The sequence below is a fragment of the Aphelocoma coerulescens genome, chromosome 3 (genome assembly GCF_041296385.1).
Source record: "Aphelocoma coerulescens isolate FSJ_1873_10779 chromosome 3, UR_Acoe_1.0, whole genome shotgun sequence".
In the NCBI taxonomy this organism is placed as follows: Eukaryota; Metazoa; Chordata; class Aves; order Passeriformes; family Corvidae; genus Aphelocoma; species Aphelocoma coerulescens.
The window spans coordinates 45934973-45960081 of NC_091016.1; the positions used below are offsets into that span (position 1 = coordinate 45934973).

Consider the following 25109-nt stretch of genomic DNA (forward strand, 5'->3'; position numbering starts at 1 on the left):
AAAGGGATGGAAAGCAAATTAGACACTTCATGCTGCCAAAGCAATAAAACAGTGAGAGTCTGGAAAAGAAGAGAGAAAAGAAAGTTTGTGAAGTTCAATCAGGAATGGAGAGGTAATTTCCTAGTAAGAATAAAATGAGGCACAGAGCACAGATAAAGACAGTTACATGGGAGGGAATTAAAGAGTGGAAAGAGTGTCCCTGCACTGAGGAGATCTCAGCTGACTAAAGGTGAACAGTAAAACACAAAGGATGGGAGAGAGGAAATGAGGGGAGCAATTAGGTGTAGAAATTGAATTGAAAGAACACCTGCCATTTAAATATTCCAGTAAACTTGAGAGGAAATACTGCAACAGAGCAAGCTGAATTGACAAGATCTGAATGTGCGCAGAAAGGATGCCAAGTAGTGACACCAAGGGGCTCCAGGATGTGTGGACATTGGCATAATGGCATGACTTGTAAGATGATCTACTCAGTGCTAGATGTACCAGAACACACTCCTTTGAGTTTTCCACTAAGTAACGCTGATTATAAAGTATATTAAAAAAGCCAAGTAAGGTGCAATTCATGTAAGCGCACCATACTCCTGTAGAGTGATCAGACACAACAAACATTCTGTAAAAAAAAAAAAAGGCAAACAGTAAAGTAACAGAATTAAGTCAATTTTCAGTTTATGCTCTGAAATCCCTAGGTCTGGTATCACATCTAATGTGTAAATGCAGGTTTTAAAGTCATTTCAGAAGAAAGCTGAAGTACATATGACTAATATTTCATTAATGGTCTATGCTGTTTGCCTGAAACACATGGGCATACAGAACCAAAATACTCCACAATCACTTTTAACAGCATTTTTTGAAATCAGTATGTCTTTCACAATGGACCACCCTATCAGGACTACGTATCTCATTGATGCTTCCATCTATCACTCATGCTCTTTCTCCCAGCTAGACCCTTATTCAGAGGTGTCCTACTTGACAACAAAGCCAGACAGTCAAATTTCTAACAGAATTTTTTTTTGCATACGAAACTATGTTTTAGAGTCGTAGTAAGTTTTGTAAGCCTTAGCTCCATTCTGGGCACTGTAGCACCACATACAACAGGATCTGTTACATTTGTATGCTATTTTCCCCTAGAATTGACATCCAAGGCAACAAATGTCCTTTCCCAGCCACCAAGGATTTTATAAGCATTACCAGTAATGTAGTTGGTTGCATTATTTGCAGAGAATATTCACCCATTTACAGTGAAGAAATAGACAGATGCCATGCTGACCGCTTCAGAGAGCGGGAAAGGACTATTAGAAATGGGGATTCTAATAGAGCTATTGTGTCCCATTTCACTTCTAATAACAGTGATCTCTTCGTGTCCTTCAGCAGGGTTTCCAAGATGCTAACCACTCAGAGCTTAATAGGCATATAGATTCTCACTAGCCAACAAAATTAGATGACAGAATAATTTTCTACCAACTTTTTCTTGTGCTTATATTTATCTCAAATGTAATTCCCACAATATCTAATGGTATTGCAGTTTTGCTTCCGTTTTTCGCAGATATTTAGTGACTCACCCAGTCATCTTTAAGTCTTGCAACCCTACACATTATTTGATTCATCTCTCTTCGCATATTTTAGTATTGTTCTCACTGAACCTCTGTCTTTTAAAATGCTTTCTGTAGTCTTATAAATTGCATCCTTTTTTTCCCCCCTTTAAAGATTTCCTTTAACTGCCTTTTTAATTTGTTGTGGAGATTCAAGCTTACAATAGTAAGGACCAATAAACCTCCCCTTGAGCTGGACTGGAAACAAATCCTTACTTTATGTTAACTGCAAAGCTTCTACATAAAGCAGACACACATGTTAAGAAGCTATGAGCCCTAGTGTCAAATATAATTTATTCCTTAAATGTAGTTTTAGGGCATGGAAGAAGAGATAAGATAAAAAGAAGGAAGAAAAGTGAATGGCCAAGTAGTCCAGAAGACAAGGTGAATTAGTAGGGTGTGCAAAAAATTGGCAGCTATGGGGTAAAACCAGGTAGGTGGCTTGAGAAAACAGCCATTCTACAAAGGGAAGAGGCAATCACAACAAAACAACAGCTGTCTGAAAGTCACCTTCATTTCCTCAGAGATCACACATTGGCTTGGACATCTCTCCAGTCTTAACACTGAAGGCCAAAAGGTGGAGAAAAGGAAAGTATCAGCTACACCACAACTTTCCCCAGAGTGAGGTAATCACACTGAATCACACTGTTGTGATCCTCTGAAGAGAATGAAAGAAGGAGATACTGCCAATTCCATGCCTTCTTCCTGCAGCCAACAATCTCATTTTTTACTTCTGCAGCTGTTCCTACTGGTTGGAGTCCATGTCCATCTTTCCTTTATGTTTGCTTATTTATTTTAATATTTATTCTCACCTTCATTCTTCTTCGTATAACTACACGAGTTTTATATTACATTTGGGTTTGGTGTGGTTTTTTTTTTGTTGTTTTGTTTTGTTTTGTTTTGTTTTTGTTTTTGTTTTGTTTTGTGGTTTTTTTTGTTTGATTTTTTAATAAAATGTGTAATGAGTTAACGAAACAAGAAACAGAAAAAAAGAGAAGATAATATTTCACAGAAGGGGAAAGAATGTAAGAATAAAACATAAAAAAATTCTGAAAAATAGGGGCAGAAACTCTTACCACAACTGACCACTTGCAAAGTATGCATGCTTAACATGATGATGTTAAATGTTAAATGTTAAATGTTTATAGTTTCTTAACAGTCAGTGGTTCAGCTCTTCTAACATAACATAAAGAATCATATCCAAATGACTTCATTCATTTGAAGTTGTGAAGAAATACTTTAAAGGAAAATATGACTTCATTAAATGAAATAGTAAAAACAGTACAACAATTTCTGAAATTTCTTGACTTCTAACCCAAAAGTTACACTTTTCTATATATAATTATGTGCATGTGAATGTACACAAATGAATTATGTTTGAATATATATGCATACTACACATATACATGCATACCTCACATATACAAATATTTATGTTTATATAAAATGCATAACATGAGTTTGTAATGGATAAAATAAACAGTGGCAAAACCATGAGGGAGCTATGCAAGACATCCTAAATGAGCAATATTAAGCCATAAAATGGCATCATTCATCCTGTATTCTATATATATTTTACAAATATATTCCTATAAAAATGTTAAAAAGAGTTTTACAAATTTTATTAGCATTATTTTTCATATCCATCTGCCTGTAGAAACAGGCTCCCTTACTACTAAGATTCCAACTGTAGAGGGCCCTGAGGGAGAGGAATAGTATAATATTTTTTTAAAACCTCTCAAATTATGCAAAGTAGATTTCCAATGTATAAAAATTGTCATAAGCTGTGAGCTAAAAGCATGTGCCAATGGAAATCAAGGATTCTTCCCTTAGAGCATAAAGTTTCCATTTTCATTCCTTAGATTTGCAAGATATCTCTAATTGGCACCAGCACTAAACTGTGCCCAGACCTGCTCTTCAACAAATCTAACTTTAGCACTGCTTGTGCACATTCTGAAAAGACAAAAACATGAAAAATAAAATAAAAGTTTCCTTTGCAATTTGTACTAAAAGCTGTGCAACTTGATATTCTTTAGAGGTCTAGGGTTGTAAATGCACTCCAGCTAAGCCCTGTTGAGACAAGAGCAGGGGAGTTGATTTAAGTGGCTATAAATGCACACAACTTATAAATGATCACATGAATACCTAATACTTTACACAATGTGACACACTAATACAATAAGTGACCTTTTCAGGAGTCAGACTAGCTGAGCAGGCACACGAGGAAAACTGCACACAGTGGTCTTTGGGAGCAGCCACACAGGAAGCTTTTTGAACAACCTGACTTTAAATTTGCCCTCCTACATACAGGCAATCGACACCTATTACAAATAACATAAACAAAAGCCAGAGTTTTATTTTATACATAGGGAAATGGAAACAAGTGATTTGGCAATAAATTTTGCAACTGGCTTTGAAAAAAATGAGTTAAGACTGCTAGAGAAGGGCAGTTTGAGATGACTATCTCAAAATGCCTGTAAAATCTCATTTCTCTGTGGGCAAGAAAAAAAAACATTCTAAGCCTAATACACTAAGTTACATTTCTCTAGTCAGAAGAAATAGAGGACTTCTGAAATAAGGGGAAAGCCTCATGTGACAAAATTTAACATACAATATGTGCTTAAGAGAATTGTCTTTCAATAATACCTGTTTAAACATGAATAGCTACGGTAATAATTCACCCTTAAGAGCAATCAATTTGATTGTAATAATATTTTACTTTCATCAGTGATAATTTTATTATTATATGTAGGTATTCAGTATCAGTAGGGTGACTACATTTGAACTACAATGTAAAGCCATTCACTAGGAGATTGAAAAATTCAGAAAAGTTCACTGATTTATACTGAAAGAAAGGTCAGAAAAAGATATAGTCAATGCAGTCAAATTTACTGATAAAGCTGAATAATGCATGTCCCTTAATGAAAAAAATTAAAATATTTAATGCAAAGCCAAATAAAGATGTACTTGTGCATTTGAATTGTATTATCTTCCCAATATAAAATTATCACAATGAAGTTAAGATTAAAAAGTGAAAGTGAAATACATATATGTACATATATCTGCACACATATCAAACTTGACAGACAAGGATCAGAAACGTAAATCTAGAGTCATTTTAGTTACTTTTATAAGTACCCAAAGCAGGTTAAGTTAGGACTACTCTTTGCAGGTACAAATCATTGCATTACATTTTGCTTAGATTTGCCCAGATTTCTGGGTGTAAGTCGATGTCTACATGCTGCCAGATCAGCAGTTTGTAAGTGGGAGGCTGAAGCAAGCCAAGATTTCAGTGTTATCTCTTCCAAATTTTTCTGGTGCACTAGCAACCATTTTCTGGCTGCAAACAATACCATACTGTATGTGTCATATTGTTAGTACTATGCCTTAATTTCAGATGGAAAACTGCCTCTCAAAATAGAGCAGAGAGTGAATTAAAAAAGAACGTCATCATACCGGAACTGTGAGAAACTAGAAAAGACAGAGGACCATATCTTCAGGTTCCTTGGATATATCACAACATATGGTCTAGAGAACATTTTATATTTAAAACCTCTCCAAAATACTGAATTGTCATTCATAAGAAGCCTCTTCTGTGCTTTTGAATTTGAGGACTAGAATTTAATCTCATTTTGTCTTTATTGTCAGCATAAATCCACATTTTCCAGTAGTACCTAAGATAAGAAATTTATCTCAGAAGTATCCTTTGTTTTCCAGTCTCTATCAAAATGGCCAGGAAGCTTTCTACATACAAACCCCGACTTTCTGAATTTGGGAGAGTTGTGTTACTGGGATGAATTGACTGTATAGAATTTCAATGTTATCATTAAAACCAAACAGTTTTCCCCATCCCAGATCCTTTTCAAATTCAAGATTCAAATGACTTCCTTTTTAAACCCTGGGGAAGAAGGATTTTAAGCCATAAATATTTTTGTTTATATCCTCAAACACCAAGGTCTATCCCAAACTCACAGTCGTTTCACTGGGTGCTGTCCATCAAAACCCTGCCATTTCTGAAAACATGTAACTCAGGTATGATAATAAGTTAAACTTTAGAACACTGTTCTAAAAGGAATATAAAGATTTCTAGAACAAACAAGCTCTCTCAGTTGCAACTTAAAGTTCCTTTCAAATATTTAACCTGTGACGTAATATGAATTACATGGTACTTTTAATTACCATAGTTAAAGCAGTAATCATCTCTGAGAAAAATCTTGGTCACACACCAGTCCTGATTTCTGGAATACCAAGATTGTCATTATAAATCTCCTTATATTCCATGTAATATCAATTCAATTATCCTACTTTCCTCTCAATCTGTACAAACCAATTATCAACTGCTTTTGGCTGCCTTGTGAGAGATACAGGAAGTGACCTTAACATACCCATAGCAGCCACATGAGGATCCTGCTAAAGTTATGAAACTCTCCCAGTGCAACAGGAGCAGAGGCTATCCTGAATTTCACTGTCATTATCTGTTGAATGACATCACTTATACAACTTGTATGACATCTAGAGAACAAACCCAGCATAGAGGTATCCCATTCTAAAGGAATACTTTTCCCTTACCAAATTTTAGTTAATGCTCAGGCTCCAGTATGACTAAAATGAAAGCATGGGTTAAACCATCTTACATTTGCTCTATGGTTGGACCTTGCTATCTGCACTAAATCCCAATGTTGCACTGCTTCAGTCTGTAATTAAAGAGTGTGACATCAATCCACTGTGTTATATATTTTCTATTTCTGCAAATGCTGTAAATGCCTACTATTTCATAAACAAAAATAGAATAATACAATGAACTGGAGGTTGTTTTCTTTAAAGGGTTTTATATGTCAAATCTATTACAGAATGCTGCTTAACTGGTACCTAGAATAAAAGCAGTGTAACAAAAGAGGGAAAACACTTTCATGAGCTTCATCCAGTACATGAAATTCCCTATTATGCTTTCTGTGCATTTGGATAGTCATACAATGCATGAGGGATTGAAATTACTTTTGAATACAATGTGTTTTGAAATAAGGTGTTTTTCAGGCTAGGATGTATTTCCATATATGCTGGAAAAAAACAAGGAAAATTGGTTTACTTAGAAATAATAAACCAGTTCACTGAATCAGTCCATCTTGATGACACTGATGCTATCTAGCAATGAGGTTGATGTATGAAAATTTCTTTATCCAGAAAGGTTTGCAGGTCCATGCATAAACATAAGCATTTGAGTATGAATCAACCAGGTTAAGCATGTGCTAATTATGCATGTTTCTGTGCAGAAGAGCAATATTCCTTTCATTGGTGAAGGACCTAATATAATCAGCAGAAATGCCAGAATTTTCCAAAAGGAGGGAAACAAAGGAGTGAGCTGCAGGTTACCTGCAATAAGAACAATAAGTAAAAGATGTGGGAGTTTGAGGTTACCCTGGGATGAAATACAGAAATGGGTACAGAATTATGAAAGAACTCTCTGTTAGAATTTTTCCTCCTATTTATTGTGGAAGACATCCAACTCAGGAGAAGAGCTTTGGCCCTTTAGAGGAAGTGTTCAATTATAGGCATAATGTGACTGGTTTGTCCTGAGCTTTTGATGTTTCTGTGATGGGAAACAGGTTTCATGTAACACCCCCATAAATCCTGATGAAGTCAGGAGGAGATACAGAGGCTATGACCAGTATTCCAAATCAATACACTACATTTTTTTAACTGAACAATATTTTACATTTGTTTTGATAATGAAAATATTCTAAATGCTGATAGTATTTTGCATTTTTAGCATACACCATAATTTACTTTCTAAGAAAATGCAATGTCAAGAAACTGATTATTCAGATAATTCCTCTTGACTATATATTTTATTATGAAAATTCTACTTATCATTACATAGGGTAAATATATGATTTGTAAATACTTCTGCCTTGGTGTTTTTTTGTGCCAAAAATGATTTCTAAAATTTTAGAAAAATAAAAACTAATTTCTTAAGTGGATTTTCATAGCACTTAAAAATGTACAGCAAATAGAGAGTCACACCAAGTAAATTCAGCACAGTTAATGATAGTCTATGGAAACCAGTATATAAGTTCTTGATTAAGGAAAAACCCAGAGTAAAAAAGCACAAATTGAGAGTGGGAAGAATGTATTTTAGTAGACGAAATAACTCCCCATGGACTGGCATACACTGTACAAAATTACTTATTTTAATTCTGACATATATTAGACATTCAGTTCTCTTGCTAGTAACTAGTTATGGCCAAAGTATGCAATTCATTATTCATACCATCATAAGAGAAAACCATCACGTCCGGCGCAAAGATGCTATGGAGCTTCAGACCTGAAATGTGCTCTAGCTTTTAATAACTGCTGACTAGATTTAACTTGATTCATTAGTGGCCTCAAAACTCCCTATTCAGACAGTGTGCCATGTAGAAATGTGGCTGCTTGCACTTTACTGCTTATCTTATTGAGAATACTAAGAAGATGCCTGTGTTAAAGCAGAATGAAGTTTGAAGCCCTTATAGAAATACTAGAGCACTGGATAGAAAAGTAAAACATCCTCACTGCATTAATAACATTTGTCTTGGCTTGGTATTTTGAGATGTGGGGTGCTGTTTTTTTAAAATATATTCTCAAGCATATCAGATCTGCACAGAAAGTAAAAAAATTCACACTACATATACCCCAGAGGCTAGAATTACTTCCTTCCCAAATAAATAATTAGGCAGATTTACAAAACGCACACTATTTCCCCAAGTGAATGGAACGGCTCCAAGCGATTAAATACATAATTAGGTTGTTTTTCTAAAATGCTTATTATTTACCTGAGAGTCTCATCGCAGACTCCTGGTAAATACTGTCTCCCTGCTAGCAGTTATTACCAAAAACACCTCCATAATTTCCAGCCTTCCTCCAGCAGTGATATCCACAGAGGATATTACTTGGGGCCATGGATCATGAAAAGCAAAATCTGGCTGTGCCAGGCAGCCCATTTAACTGACAAGCTGAGCTTCCTTTGTACCTGGTATTGCACTCTTTCATTTTCTAAACACAGTAGAAAGCAAACAAAAGGACTTTTTAGTACTGTAGTTCATGTTTTAGCTGGCCAGGAATTCTGCTGCAGGCTGTATCTATGTGTGCTTATGTGCATGCATGGCTACAGAAGAAAAGAGAGAGAAAAGCCCCAAGTTCTTATTAACACTTTTTTACCTGGTAAGGATAATGAAGGAAACGTGTTTGTCAAAAAACAAATAATCAAGGCTTTGAGCCCCACACTCCATTTGACATAAAGTTCTCTTTCCCAAGCAGCTGTCTTGGGCCAAGTTATCAGAGCATACCAGCCTTCACTTGTTACTACTCTCATTGCCTCTCTCTAGGGGACACACAGCCACAGTGCCAGGCATTCAACACGTGAATGTGAATATTCCTGGTCACCAGGTGGGAAAGAAAAATGTCAGGCATTAAGACCTAGCTGGTTCTCCTGTGCAGCCAAAGGACAATACCAAACACCCTTCTTCTAGTGATCACAGACAAAAAAATGACCCTAAAAGCGACCCCTTTTTATTACTCCACCTCCAGAGTCAGTTTTGCTTAGGCTTTCATCTGCTGAGAGGCCTCACTGCTTTGTGGTCCTTACAGAAGAGATCAAGAGTGACTGGAATGTCAATTATGATAAAAGAGGGTAGGAGACAGAAAGGCATGACAAGGTGAAGGAGAAAAAACAAAGACAAAAGGAGAAATGAAGAGCAAGAGAAAAAGGTGGGAAAGAATCAGAGGGCGTGCCAGCAATATTTAGAGATCAGCAAGTAAGTCAACAGAGATGGGCAGACAACAAAGGGAATGGCAGTGAAGGACAGAATAGAAAATATTTTACTTCCCAGAAAAAAAAAAAAAAGTCATGAAAAGAAATAATGTAGAATCAAGATAGGCATATTCTTGGGGAAAAATAAAGAATATGAATAGGGAAAGAAATCAGAACAACTAAGCAGGAGAATTTTAATGGGCATGAATTTGTCACTGTATTTCCCAGTTGTGGCATTTGTCTGGCTTTTAACACCTTCAGCTAAGCTATTTACGTTTCACACATAGTTTTACATGTGTTTTACATTTATATGTGTTATATAGATATATATGAATTCACAGTTACAACCAAATATCTTAAAAGGGGGTGAGAATTTCTTCAGATTTCCAAGTTGGTATTAATACAGTAAAACTGTTGTGAATATTCTGGTTATTTCTGTAAAATTCTAACACTAAAAGTGTTCTTGAAGCACTGGTGTCTCACGCAGTGTTAGCTGCAAAGCTGGAGGTGGAGTAGCTGAGGTGTGCACCAATTGGCAAGAACTGCACACTTTGCCAGGTCATTGCTTTTATAGCAGTACCTCATTTTTTAAGAGGTTTAAAAAGAGACATCTAGGGCAAAGGGGAACAGAGAAGAAAAGAAAACAGGTACTGACTGACAGGCAGATAGTGTACTGGCAGTCACCCACTACAATGCTGATAGATGGCCTCAGTTTCACATATATCGGTTTCCTAACATTCTGATATCTGTTAAAAAGAAATAGATTATAGAATGCATCTTAGTGCTTCAGTCTGGGCCTGCTCAAGGCACCTAAGGTTTAACATTCCACGTATTATGTAATCTTATGAATTTTGTTGTATTACAACTTACTATTTACTGTTGAATTTATCCACGAGCATTTCCAGTGAGCAAGGTATGCAAAGGTATTGACACAAAAAGTGTGAATATTCAAACTTAAATTGTTAGTGAAGGACATGACTAACAAGGATCTGTCAAGTTTCACTTCCACAGGTGTTTCAGAAATGGGAAAGTCTCCTAAGAACTTCATTCACCCTTATTAAAACAATGTATAAGTAAAATATATGTTTCACTTCATTTTCAACTAACTGTATCTCATGGGCCTTTATTTCTACCTTGGCTATGAATCAGACTGAATTGTGGACTAGAAAAGCCCCTTCTTAGAAGGTGTCCCTGATTCCATCCAGAGGTGCTTGACAGAATCACCACACTGCAAACTTCAATCTTAGTTTCCTTACAGATATCTATGTGTTTATGCTAAAAAAAATATTGCAGTAATTATGGGGATATTAAATTGTTCTGGCAAATCCTATTGTCCTATTAGTTTCATAGAAAAAATGAGGCTACCTTTGTTTTAAAACTGGAAAATGAAACATTTTCTAACTAGCCCAAAATTGTCAGGCATCAAAGCAAAAAAAACTAACTGTAAGCATCCTAATAACTCCTTTACAAGAGCATATTAAAACTCACCATCTGCTTAAGCACATATATTTTCTATCTTAAAGAACTTAGACTTATAAGACTACTCTGTTATCATATGGTGGCAAATTTCTATAAGCAACAGATAATTGTAGATAATAATTTCCATGCTTATAAGAAGGGAAGGAAACAAGGCTACCAAATAACAGTAGGTGACATGATGGCATTTTAACGTGAAAAAGGATTCCCCATGGGCCAGAATGAGAATATTGTTATTGCATACAGACCTTTCATCCATCACCAGTTTCATTCACCACTATATTGCTCTGTATGTGACCCCGATACACAATCAAAATCTCTTTCTTAAATTACACACCTTATCTCCTTTCCCTCATTTATTTGTTGTCTTGAAATACATTTTTGGGGAGGTAGAATTTATTGAGAAGCAGTTTGAACCATGTTACTTTTTATAACTCTCACTTGCACCTACATTGTGCAATCATTTGACACATCTGCTATATCAAGAACAAATTTGATTTAAGAGTTTTAATAAGACCTTGCATCAATAACTTAGAACAAATTGGTGATTAGTAGTATTATTTACACGCAATATTTTTGTACCCCTGTAATGCTGATGTCTGTTTCACAGGGATTAATTATTTTCATAATTTTGTCTAAGTAGTAATATAGAAAATGTCAAAAAGAAAATTAGATTTTCACTTCCCAGACACAGAAATTTAATTAAAGCCAACTCCTTGTTGAAGGGGAATGTCCTTAGCTGGTTCTGTGATATCGCAGCAGCTCTACATGCTGCCATGTGGGAGACCAAGGCTTAGAAAGTGACTCAGGGAATATTAATCACTAGGCTTTGGAGACTAAACACATGCTGAATGTGCCACAGTAGGTCCCAGCAGGTTATTTATGGAGTATATAAGTTAGCACTCAGTGATTTCTTATACAGGCTGCTGCTTGCACAGCCCACTGCAGGGATGGCGTTATACTGAAAGAAACCCTCTGCTTAGATAAAAAACTGATCCATTAGGAAATCTCTAATTATCCAAACATGAAAGGTCAGCTTCCCCTCAAGCTGCATGAGTGTAAGATAAAGACTTCAAAAAAATTCCAGCTGTAAAAATCAACATCTTCTTCAGTCTGTTGGATATTTTTAGGACAAACAGGTGTCTCCAGTCTGTGGAGGAATAGTCCACATATAAACTACTGAACTACTGTCATGGAAAGCTAAATTCCCAGCCTTGCGAGAGAAACTGGAGGCATTATTTATTCATTTTACCTACCCTTGCTCTTTAGATATTTTTTTGCTTCATGCCTTGAATAGTCACCAACATTTCTCCTTAATTCCCAGCCTCTTCAGCCTCTCTCAGTTCCTTCCCTTCATGACTCTTCTTTCTACTTCCCTGTATTATTCCTTCCTGCTATTCATCTAAATTGTTCCCATCTTTCACCCAGAGACTTCCTCATGAACATTAACTGCCTATGGACTAGAATGGGAACACTGAGCAAGGCCATTCAGGACTTAGAACACCATCCATGGAACTGAATGTAGTCCTGGTTCAAAGTGAATCTACAGCCACGAACGAACACAAAAGCTTCTTTTTCAGAAGCTGACCCTTCTTTCTTAAAAAATGTATTTTTCTGGAGAAGATAGGCATTAAGGAAAAATCATTGTACTTGCTATAATGGCATTTACATAAGATGAATTAGAAAATAGCTTGAATTAAAACCCCATCCAAGCAGTTCGGCGTTAAGTTGGTGACTAATAAAACTGTATGACTTGATTTTACTATTCGTGTATATGATGATTTTTCTCAATCAGATGACAAAAGTGACTTGCCAACCATGTCAAGTAATCATTGCAAGGTAAACAAGTATGGGCAGAAGTGCTTTCAGTCAGAACAAATACCTTTCATTTCCAAAGATATAGTCACAGATTTCACTGGCTCCAGGTGAGACAAAAATTCACCTCTGCTTCAGCCAGACATAGAAATGGTGAAAGACAGATAGACCCCTCTGCACAGACTTCTGCCACTGCTCCAGTATGTTTGTTTTATGTGGACACAGGCCAGCTCATTTTATACGACAAGTGTGCTTTGAAAGTTCATTTCTAGTTCCTTTTAAAGTCAATTAATTTCTATGCAAGACTTTTTCATTATCTCTTGTCCTTCATTATTGCTAACCAGATTAAGCCTATGTGCACTGTCATCTCTATGCAATTTACAACTGAAATACATTGCAATAGAAGGACTAGTGAGAGATAAGGGAGAAAAACACCTATGGGTAAGACATCTCATGCAGAATTTAATTATGGCCACTCATATTTCTGTAAGTATCACATTGTATGATTTCACTGTAGCTGTTCCCAGAGAAGAATCCAATGCCTGCTTCAAATATACCATGGGATTAAGCTCTGCTTGTTCTGTAGATTTGGAGGCTGTTTAGATAAGAAGTTGGCAATCTGTAGCTACAGAAACAGCACAAAGACTTGAGGGAACAAACCTCAGATGTCACTGCTTGAACTTCAGTCAACATGGAAAATGGAAATGAAAGAGCTGCTGTGACTTCTAACCATGTCCTTTGAGCTAGTCTCATGAGCTTGTGCTAGTAAAGGAACACAAAAAATCACTTGATACACTGTTAGCTCATGCTTATTTTATGATCACAGTGAGAGGAGAACGCAGAAGACCATAAAAAATTCTTCAGGAAACTACTTCAGGAAGCTTCCCCAAATTCAACTAATCCTTGTGAGTAAAAATCTGGTTTATCTACATGTTTTTGGCTCTGTTCTCTGTCAAAGTCTACTTCTGTATGCTCAGATATTTCACACAAACAAGAAATTACAAAAAGTTTACAGCTGCCAAGAATTTAACAGCTCCTAAACATTAAACGTAAGGAGCACTTTGCATTAATTCCTAAAGCTGAAAATGTGTGTGCTTTAAATCCCTTTTATTTTATTCCTCTAATAATTGCTCCCATTTCCTGAATTTTCTGATTTCCTAAGGTATCTCAAATGTGTTTAAGCAGGTTTATTGGAGAACACAGATTTCAGAAACTGTTGACATATTGAGGCTTCACACCAGGCAACTCTTACTTCTTAGACCAGCTGGTTCACTTTAGGTCCCACCAAACTATGCATGCTTCTAAATTACATTCTTGAGAAGGTTCTGTTCATAGAACACTGACCTTCACTTTAGATCCCCTTGCATACACACACCTTCTGAAATTTATTGGAGCTTTTGTCTATAACAAAAGATTAAAACACACTATTTGGTGTGATCAAATCAAACACAGTCTTCCTCCTCCCTTCTATTTGCAAACTCTGCTTAAGCTGTTCATTCTCCCCTTTTCTATAAGGGTCCTAGGATTTTGAAAGATGGTTCAGAGATTCATGACTGCATTGACATACTGTTATTATATAAATAGCATATAATGTGGATAAAAAATTTAATCTAACCCTAGAAGCTTTCCTTCAGTGAAACGTGGTTCTTGAGGCAATTTATTATGCTTTAAAGCTTTAGTCCTTTTTATTAGCAGTTTCATACACAAAATGGGGTAATTCTCCTTATTTATTTATATATCTGTGGTAAAATCAGATTACTTTCAGATACAACAATGTTTTACAATCATCAGGAGAACTGCATCTTTTATCTGGATTCCTTTAAAATACATCATGCATATGATTACTCATAAGAAATAAAGACATTTTTGCAAAGTGCCTACAGCAGTGTAAAACCTTGCCTTTCCTTGGTGTCACCAACTTTTCCACTACCAAAGAACTGTGGAAGCCTCTTTTACTTTGGGGACCAAGATCCATAATGCTATAATGCTATTTTAGAACTGCAATGGTGTTCATAGGAACATAATGTGTTTAAAAGGGGTAATACATTGTATATTTGTATACAATTCCTTCTTTGAGGTAATGCTGTAAGATTCTTTGCCCCACACAGTAACTAAATAACCATAAATGATCTTTCATGCATATGCAAATCTATCCCTCTAAGCACCTTATTAATTATTTCAAAGATACTTGGAGGTCACCACTCATGGAAATTTCTATGCATGAAGCCTCATTAATACAAGACACCACACAGAGAGATGGGATAGATTTTTTGTTGCTATTTAACAAGGGCAGAGAGTAAAATCTGTAACATTTACTTTTTTATTTTAATGACCAATGAAATTCAGACAGCTCCTATCTGCAAGTCTTTCCTCTGAGCTGATCCAGTGGGTTTGAGTCGTGGGGCTGCTGCCACACTCCTGTGAATAGCTAATCCTATCAATGTACCAGTTACTGTGCTCAGAGCTCTGATGCTCAATGCTGGCTGCTCTCAGCTAGAGTACTGCTGCCTGGCACTCGATTAGCAGCTGAACACTAAGGAATTAATGTTGTTCTTCCAAAAATCACAGCAATGACGCGGTTTTTTTTTTTGGAACAAAATGAAGCTGTGGCACTATTGAGGTGATATATCATAGCTCATCAGCTGAGATGATAGCTTTCTTTTGAACACATATTATCTCCTGCTTAATAACGCCCCGTAACAGAAATCAAAGAAAAGCAAGGATATAACCACACAAAATACCTGAATGCAATGACAAAATTCATCCTCTGGCACATCTGTGCCAGGAAATGAGAAATTAAACCTACTTGAGAAGCCTTGTTTATCTGAAATCCCTAGATCCTTTCCAGCTCAAGTTATCATACACTTGTGATGACAACACTGATCTCATCTGTCACAGTGACCCTTTGCTGTAACAGCTGCTGTTTATTTTTATTCTGTTGTGTGTGTGGTGCTTTCACCTCTAGGTTGATCCAATAAAAGATATAAAAAACTTGCTATGTTGGTACATTCCCTTGATAAAAATCGGGAACAGTGAGTCAAATGTTAATGGAAACTGCAGGCTATGTTCATTATGTTATCTCTATTTTTGAAAAACACTAGAATGAACAGAACTAATTGGAAGTGCCAACAATTTAAATATGCTTAATTACAAAATCAAACCCTCCTGTACAGTTCGAGGGCAATGTGTGCACATACGCCTTGAAGAAATGCACTAGTTTTTAAGTAAATCTACTCTTACATGAAAATGATAAAATAACTTTTAAAAAGTCCAAACCCCAAACTTCAAGACCTCATAAACACTATTTCAGCATTAGTCTGTGGAGTTTAAATATACATGTATTAATGCAGACTCTTTTGAGTTGTCTGTGGAACCTGGTCAGCTACCATAACACAAATCTCATAAGAGTGAATATGATTTTGTTTTGTATTCCTTTTAGAAGAAGGCTCAAATGAACCTCTATCCTTCCAATACAGCTCATACATTACATTTTTTAAATTTGAGTCATGCTCTATTAGGGTTTATCTATAACAGGTATTAAACGAACATTGCCAGAATAAGAAAGAAAAGGATTTTCTTGGCATGTCCCACGGTGTTCATTCCTGTCAGGGGGAATTCATTTTAGGCTTCACTAAGGTAATTAGAAAAAGCTGTGCCAAATAGTGCTTTCTCATACTCACATGTAAATACAAACTGCAAATTGCAGTTGCAAAATGAAGATTGTGAACTGTAGACTGTAAAAATGCCATCTCATGCTATTCAGTACAAGTACCATGGTAAGTGGAAAAGAAAATCAAGTGGCACTGTTGTGAATGTTTCTTAACTGAATTCATTGATGATGAAAGCTGCTTCATCCATAGCTTTGAAGGAGGCTAAAACCCCTTGTATCTGAACAGTAGGAAGGGGTTGACAACTCAGGCATGCCTCCTCCTCACAGGTATGATGAAACTCGGTCTCATGACTTTCTCAAAGAACAAAAAATAATCATTAGTTCCTAACTCAAGTTTAACTTAATACTAGAGACAACCAAATTACTTGTATATCAGAAAGTTAGGTTCAGGTAGCTGCCGAAATGTACCAGTGAAGTCACAATAGCCCTGCTTAGATTCTTCATCCTGCACAGCAGCTTGGAAGAGAATACTTCCAAATTCATTTTTTAAAATTCAAAACTGCTAACATCACAGAGACAACTGATGGAGGTAGCAATCAATAAGACAGAGAAAAGGTATTGCAATTGGATTACTATTACTGCTGCTATTAGAACTACTTTAAGGTATAGTATTTTGAAAACAACTTTTCAATTTGGAGAGTTCTGAAACTTTGAGATTAGCAAGATTTTAGTCTTCCCATATTTAGCTGTTGTAACACTTAGAGTATAACACAGCTGAGGCTAGATTGGCAGCAATATCTTCTTTTCCATTCCCTCAGCTGAACCCTATCTCACTTGAACAATAGAAGTACACCCATCCCTTGTACACCCTCTACAGTATCCCTTTCTTAAGCCAAACCCATGCCTTCCTCAACTCCAAGACTGAAATCACAACCCTGAGCATCCCAGCACCATTTTCTTGCATATTCTCCTCATCCCATCCCTACTCTGCTTCTTCTGTTCAATTCCCATAATGTTCAACAAACATTCCCATAATGTTCAGCAAACAGAAAAGAGAAAAAGACTGGCTTTGCCAGTTAGGGGTAAAAATTTCTGAAAACTTCTTAGTCTCCTCTCTGAGAAAAAAGGACATCTGAACTGAACAACTGAAGTTGAAGATATATGGAAAAATCCTAATAAAAGTTTTGTGCAGCATGACTAGAAATGGGTTTACAGACAGAAGAGGCAGAAGGGTCATTAGTCTGACATATCAGCCTGAACTGGAGGAAGCTCTGTGACACCAGCCATAGCAGCAAGGAGGCCACAAGCGAGGAGAAAGATGAGCTGCCTGCTGCAGCACTGGCATAACTGATTAACTTAAGGAGCTAACAGAAGAAAATGGAAGAAAATCAGTAAAAGAGGGAAAAAAGGAAGGGTTCTACTCAAGCAGCTTATTAATTTGCATGGGAGCAGAAAATGGATTGACTTCTGGAGAAGCAAGGAAGGTGGCTGAGAGTACAGACTGACCACACGGTACTATGCTAATGTAAAGGTCAAGGAAAGAACACTGGGTATAAAGTGACTGTTCAGTTTCTCATGACAAGTTTCCCTACACAACATTAAAAATTATTTTGTGCAGATGACATCAGTGTGCAAGTGCAGTAGCAGACTGACCTGTTCAGGAGGAAGTAAAATAAGAGCCAGCAACACAGCATATACACAGTAATTCTAGTGAAATGTGAAGAAACATTGCTTGCTTGCCCTTGAAGCAAATACAAGTAAATAATTTAAAACATTTCTTTCTACTGTACTTTCAATATCCTCAAGGCATGTTCTCAGATTAAATAGATGCCACTCTCTTAAGAACTTTTGTCAATTTTTCTCCTATCTAGTGGGGTTTGAAACTTATTTATCAGCCATTCAGGTAACTGGGCAAACCCATCTTATATGCAGCTTCTAATATGCTGTAAAATTATTCTCATACCACGATACAGCACTTGAGACAAACATATATGCTCACATGCTAATTTAGCCCCAAGAAAAAATTCTATGCATAGAATATACTTCTTCATAGCAAAATTTTTGACAAATTTTCAGTACACATGCCAGTGTAATTGAATCAATTCTCAAAACAAATCTTCCATAGTCCATTTAAGTCTTTGTTTAGTTAAGTCAAACTTTGTTTCTTACTCAGGTAAAACACATAACTACATTTCGTTCAGTGAAGTGATAATTAGCAGTAATAACTTCACCAACAGGAAGATTATTTAAAATTCCTGTTGCAATCCTTTTTTGTTAGTACTTGAAGGCAGACCAAGAAAGTTAATAATTTACTTAATTTGAAAGTGGACATGTGGAGGTCAAGGTGTTTTGTGTTTTTTTAACCAGAGTGTAATGCTATCATCTGCTTGCACTTCATGATTATAAAAGACTAATGTGAAGAAAGTAAACATTTGATTTTAAAAGAAATGCCCTTTGGAATCCAGTTAATTCTCCCGTTCACATGCTTAGCAAAAAACCACATCAACATTCAAATGTTTTCTCCAAGAAATTAAACAACTCCTACAAATGTGGTATAATTTCACTGATATACTCAAAACTAATAGCTGATTAAAAAAATCTTACCCTGAAATCAAAATCACATTAAAAAAAAAAAAAATCATCTGGAACATACCTACACAGGGGAGGGAGTAGCCAAGCTCTGGGTCATGGATGAACTGGCGGTCATTCAGCATGGTCACACAATACAAATGGAAGCAGTCCAGGCAAATGACATGGCGATGCACACATTGGAACACAAGCACAGGACTCCTGTTAAAAACAAAATAGTGAGAATGATGAACAAGGACTGGACTGAAATCCACAAAAAGCCTCATTTCAAACTTCTAATTTAATAATAACTTTTAATTCATAGTAAACAGGATTATTACATAGGTAAAAATAGAATTTATCCTGGCATATTGCAGCACTTTTAAAAAGAGATGGTTTCTAACATGAATCAGACGTGAGGAAATGTAAGTAAAGCTTTTACTGAAAGTTGAAACTTTACTGAAAACTGAAACATAAAGCAAGAAAAGTCCTTTACTAACAGATATCCTTTGTATGAATGAGGAAAGATCACATATGGTAAAACATGGCAACAGGTAGGATAAAATAAGAATGTGACCAGCTAGGAAAGCTAAAGATTTTGTGAAAACCACCCTGTGCCTTCAGCCTCTTAAGGCAGCCATTTAAACTCTGCACAGAAGGCATTCCCTTAGTAATAATGAGTGAAGTAATTCAGCCTCTGGTCAGAGGTATGGGATTCAATTTGGGAGCAAGACACCTAGACTTAAGTGCTGGGTATAAATACCAACTCATATGGCAAGTGAGAAATTCCCACTATGGTCAATATGCTTAGTGGAGGCTGGAGCTGATCAGCCTCCAGGTATCTGCAGTAGGGGGGAGCCGAAACACCAATTTGGCTCCGTTGCCTGTATAGGCTGTCTCCATGGACCATTACAGGAGTTCAGACACTCATCACACATGCAGAAACCTAACTAAATATGGCCATCCCAAGCCTGACAGAATACTGCTATACATTATTTCTTGTCTTTCAGAACTATTGCCAACCTCAAGTCTCAAAATGGCAAAGAGAGATGTGTTAAGTTGAACACATCGGTGAGATTCCCATTCAAATGTTGAATTACTTTACTCTAATTTGCTTGTGAGTGAACACAGGCAGAAATTTAACACAAATTTCAATTTTTTAGTAACTAGGAAGAAGGATAATTATTTTTAAAAATAAAAGTATGAATTCTCACCCATTTATGGTACTCCAGGAGACAAGTTTTTAAATAAAAAATCAAATACAGAAAGACTTTTGATAAAATCATTAGAGTTAGCAGTACTGCTACATCCTCTCCAAAATCTGCTAGATGATGCTTTGAAAATCTGCTGAAACAGTAAAACACAAAGCCTTCAGTGTGGGAATACAACTTCAAAATGTAATCAATAATTTCACATACTGTATACAAGCATTTAATCTTCCATGGAAATATGTTTTAGTATTGCAGATACTATAGAATTCATGGCAGTGTGTTAGTATCTCCAAAAATATAATCTCTGTGTTTTAAGGATTTTGTTGAATAAAGCAGCTTAAAACTGAATTAAATAAAACCTCCCCATTACTAATCCTTATTAGTTGCCAACTTGCTGTTCTGAATGTACCAAATAATAATTTAAAAAAGACAGCTGTAAGGCAAAATGAGAAGCTGATCTCTATGAATTTATCTGCTTTGGAGGGTTGCAAAATCATTATGGAAAAGTAGAGGAGCAGTTATCTTGTCCCTGCGGTACAAAAGTCCCTATGGTCACTAGTCAAACGTAACCATTAGAAAAATACCCCTAATATTTCTTCTTAAATTGCAGCTATAATAAAATTTGCCTATAGTTTTAATGGATATCTCACTTTAAGGGTTAATTGTTCTTTTTTATTACTTCAGTATTTGAATATCTTTTCCAGTTTCATGGGAAGCTCCCTGGTTCTAAATTCACACCTCTCTGACCTCCACTTCAAAGACAAAATACGTGTGTGGTGAGATGCATAAGAGAAAGTCATCAAAAGGGGTGTATCCTAAAAAAGCCAGGCCAGAAATGAAATTGGTTTATTAATACTTCCACCTAAACTCGTACAAAATCAATAGTAACAGCACTTCATTATGCAAATGACCTACTATGATCAGTTTCTACTGTAAATTATTTCGTGATAATTGATTTTGCTTCTAAACGTATCACCATTGTCTAAAATCAAAACTATATTCTCCAGAAGGGGCACAGCCATACATGTACATACTTAAACTGCATCCTTATTAATCTTTAAAAAATGCTATCTTTTAACACCATCAGACTCCAAGCAATGTGTACAAGACAGATATAAATCTGGGTTTTGACAGTGTAAGAAAAAACAAGCTTAGCTTTCACAGCTCTTACACTGCCCCCTAATTTTTCAGCCCAGGGTATCTGTGTCATAGGGCTTTGAGATACTCAATCTGTATGCAGTGCAGATTTATCCAAATTCAATTGGCATTGGAACAATCGCTGCAGTCCAACATTTGCAGATTTTGTATCAAAAGAATGCAATACTACTTTAAAAGGGGCATAAAAGTCTTGTTCCTGAGATCAGTAAAGATGAAGATGCAGTGATTACGTTCCCACGGCCCAGGTGAAGCTAGTGAATACCCATTTAGGACATCCCCAAGAGTTATTGATAGAAGACTTTCTTGTACTAAACAGTTTATTTCAGGAAGGAGTATCATGAAAGTAAAAAAAAAAAATGCCACAATGTAACGAGGTCCCTTCCTCAATCTAACACAACAGGCTAGTAATGTAAATCTGATATATATCTTAGAAAGTGTTTCATAGGTTCCATTTACATAATGTGTTTGGCTGAATTAGAGGCTTCATGAGACTAATATATAAGAAAAATGTTTCTCACAGCAAGGGATAAATTGGTCCTTTTTGTTCACCAATTAGGAATTTTTTAAAAACTGAAAATCCAACATTACAATGCATCATTGGAAATTTCCATAAGTAACTCACTCCTCTTCTTGGATTCCTTTTCATTGAAATTTTATCAGCATGCATTGACTTAAATTAAAAAGAAAGGGGACCCTAAATGTTTCTGCTTTGTGTTACTACTGTTGGGTAACTGAGTGGCACAACAACAGCACCGATGGAAGTGCTTTCGGGTCCATAAGCCCTTTCCTACTTCCCTCCAGAGCAGCAAGATGCAGATAACTCTCAGACAGACTACCACAGGATACTGGTTAAAGAAAGATACAAGGACTTGATCTTGTTTAGATAAGAAGTACTCTGAGAAATTAATTGTTCTAGTATATCCCAAGAACCTCATGATGGTTATTAATGTATGAAGATTGAGTTCAATGGCTATGGATGGAAGGATCTACTTAGCATAAGGAATTATTTGTAGGCATAACAGTGGATGTTATACCTTATATAAAGCTGATATATCTTTCAATGTCTACAGAAAAATATTTGGGGCAATTTGTCTCTTGCTTGGTCTTTACTCTTCATATTTTGAAAAAAGCTTGACTGAATTAAGGTTAAAGAGCACACCACATATATGAGAACATTATTTTTTGGAAAATGTGAGTAGCCACAGTCTGAAGCATTTTGGGGCAAGGAATACATCTAAGCCTGTAGAAATATGTAGAAATAAAGTTGGACAAATCTGTGAAATCCCCTTGAGGTCATTTCTAGGTGACAGTTGGATTTTTCTCACCTCAATCTCACAATCTTAACCAAGTAATAATAAAAACCTTAGCAGATGTCTATATGGCTGCCTTGATGGGATTACAGTCAGCGAAGCAAAAATAACCATGTGGGGTTCATTTCTCTGCAGTAAATAAATATGAATGCACACAGCTATATCAGAGTCCTTGACCCCACCTATGAGTACTATATTTATCATAAAACACTTCTGTATTTCCAGCACATTTTTCCACTTTGGCAATCTTCCTGTACTTCAAAAAGCTTACTATATAAGTACTGTAAAATAATTTCATTTATAAATGGATCTCTATGTTGTTCCAAAACAGATCTGTGTTAGGTTTCAGGTCATTCACCATTCAAGAAAAGGTGAAATGCTGAAAAAAAATGTGTAAGGAAAAAAAAAATAGGAAAATATAAACTTTAGTGACACAGACAGTACAGGCACTCTCCTGATTCATAAGCAATCAAAAGAATTAAACAGAAATACTGTCCTTGAGCAGCAGTCAATCTGTTTTGGCTGTATCCTTGTAGCAGAATGAAATTACAATGCCTAAATAAGCCAAATTATTCATCCATCATGTGGCTTCCTCATAGAACTGTATGTAGGAGAATATAGTCTTCTAATTCATACAAAGCTGGTGTCACTTCTGGCTTTTCTGTCTATCACACACATTCCACAGCCTTATTCAAAACTCATGAAAGAATTGCCTGTTTATGATGCTTTAAGTGCATGGTTTTCTTACCATGAAAATACTTCCAGGTATTTTCTGATTAAATATGTTATTAAAATCCATTAGAAAGATGATAATATTTCTATAAAATATAAACATAGAAAATACAGAAAAATTGCCACAGTCATTTGTGGTTTAAAATTTATAAGTTTGGAGGAAAGTAGAGCAGCAAATCCTGCCTTTTAATGAGTAATACGCTATTATGGATTAATAGAAACAGTGACCTATCAATTTCAGGCAATCTGTGAGTAACAATGCAGGCACCAAATATTTAGATAAGGGTAGGCATATGAAATGGGTATCAAGACCTTGCCAGAAAAAAGAAAAAGTTCTAAGAAAGTAATATCAATGATATGACTTTGCAGTCAAGAATCCATCTTTCACGGACTTTAAGAAACAAAAAAAAAGTACATCCCTACTTTTCCTTTCCTAAGGGATGAAAATATATCTTAACAGTTGCCATATTGATTAAAAACGCCAGTATATAAAAATACAGTATTATCAGATAACTGACATATTAAATCCCTTAAAACAATAACCACCCCCCCGCCCTCCCCCCCCGTTTTTTTTTTGTATTTGATCACTTGCCACACAAAGCCTCAAAGGTCATGAAAAGAAGGTTATGAATGCCATGAGACAACACTGTGCAAGCTTAAATTTTCTGGCTGTGCTTCTGTATAAAAATGTATTCTGACCCACAGCTGTTAACTTAAAGAGGCATCAGCAAGTGAAATCTGACCTATATTCTCCTCTATTACGTTACATGTTTTCCTCTAAAATGTACTTTCATGTTTCTTATTTCTACTGGAAAGCAGTGCCAAGAGGCCAGAATCCAGAAACAGCCTGACAGTAATAAACCAGAATATAAGAGGAAAAAACAGGCACACTTAAAATTAGTGCACATGATGGCAAGTACTCCTTTCAGCAGTGTTCCTGTTAACTCCGTTGTTAAGGTTTTTTCAGGCTATGGAAATGACACATTATTGCCTGTAAAATCTCTGATCACTGTGGCAGGCAGCAGCATTTGCCTCCTGAGGACATGGGCAAGGGAATTCTATGTTACATGCACTGGTAAATTCAAATTAGTACCTGGTACTATGTGTGTGCTCTGCCTGCTTGCTCAGACATGCCTTGTATGAGCTCTGTGTTCAGACACAATAACCATCCTTGCCACTAACAGCTGAATCTTATGATATCATGGGTAGATGGTGAACAGACTGGAGGAGAAACTCATCCTGTAACCTATCAGATTAGCTGTTCACAGTGCTCCTCTGCACAGCAAATAGCCAATAAATCAGACATGCTTTGAAAGGAGATCAGTAGAACCTGCTCCTTTTCCTTCATCTGTGCTTGTAAAACCTCACTAATGCTCCCCTGGAGAGAAAAGGAAAAGACCTTGGTAATGGAAGCAAGAGATGACAAATGTGAGCAAAGGCAGCAGCCCAAAAACTGCCCTACCCCTAGCCCTGGTTTGCTTGCTGGTTACCCTTTATAGCTTGCTGAGCTACAGCTTACTGTGAACTGATTCCTCCATACTGACTCTTTGGCATGCAATGACCTCCCAAGCCTATGTCACTTGTACCTTCAGCTTTTGCCATCTGTCATAGGTTAGCAAGCATAGTCCTGGAAGGGATGTCCTTGCTAAGGGGTGCTTACAGCTTCCTCTGGGACCTGACAGAACCTATCAGCTGGCCAGTTTGAATATGGACAATTCTTTAAGCCACTTAAAGTTGTGACCGCCTCTGTGATGCACACTTAAGAATAGAAAACCTGAGGCAGACCTTCTCTCTTGTTTCCGGTGCTGGGAAAGGTGGCTGTGGGCCCGTGCAAGGTGCAGCGGGCCCAGC

The 25109-nt window shown here is 36.4% G+C and overlaps 1 protein-coding gene across 8 annotated transcripts in view; it reads right to left on the reverse strand.

Moving 5' to 3' along the window:
- Window positions 1-25109, reverse strand: part of PRKN (parkin RBR E3 ubiquitin protein ligase) — a 706034-nt gene that overhangs the window by 256015 nt on the left and 424910 nt on the right. For all 8 annotated transcript variants that reach the window (XR_011149828.1, XR_011149830.1, XR_011149829.1 and 5 more), the window contains one exon: window positions 18933-19069. Coding sequence is in view for 5 of the 8 variants with exons in the window: in XM_069010098.1 (XP_068866199.1) it covers window positions 18933-19069 (137 nt within the window). In the remaining 3 variants the exon portion in view is untranslated. The remainder of the gene's footprint in view (window positions 1-18932; window positions 19070-25109) is intronic.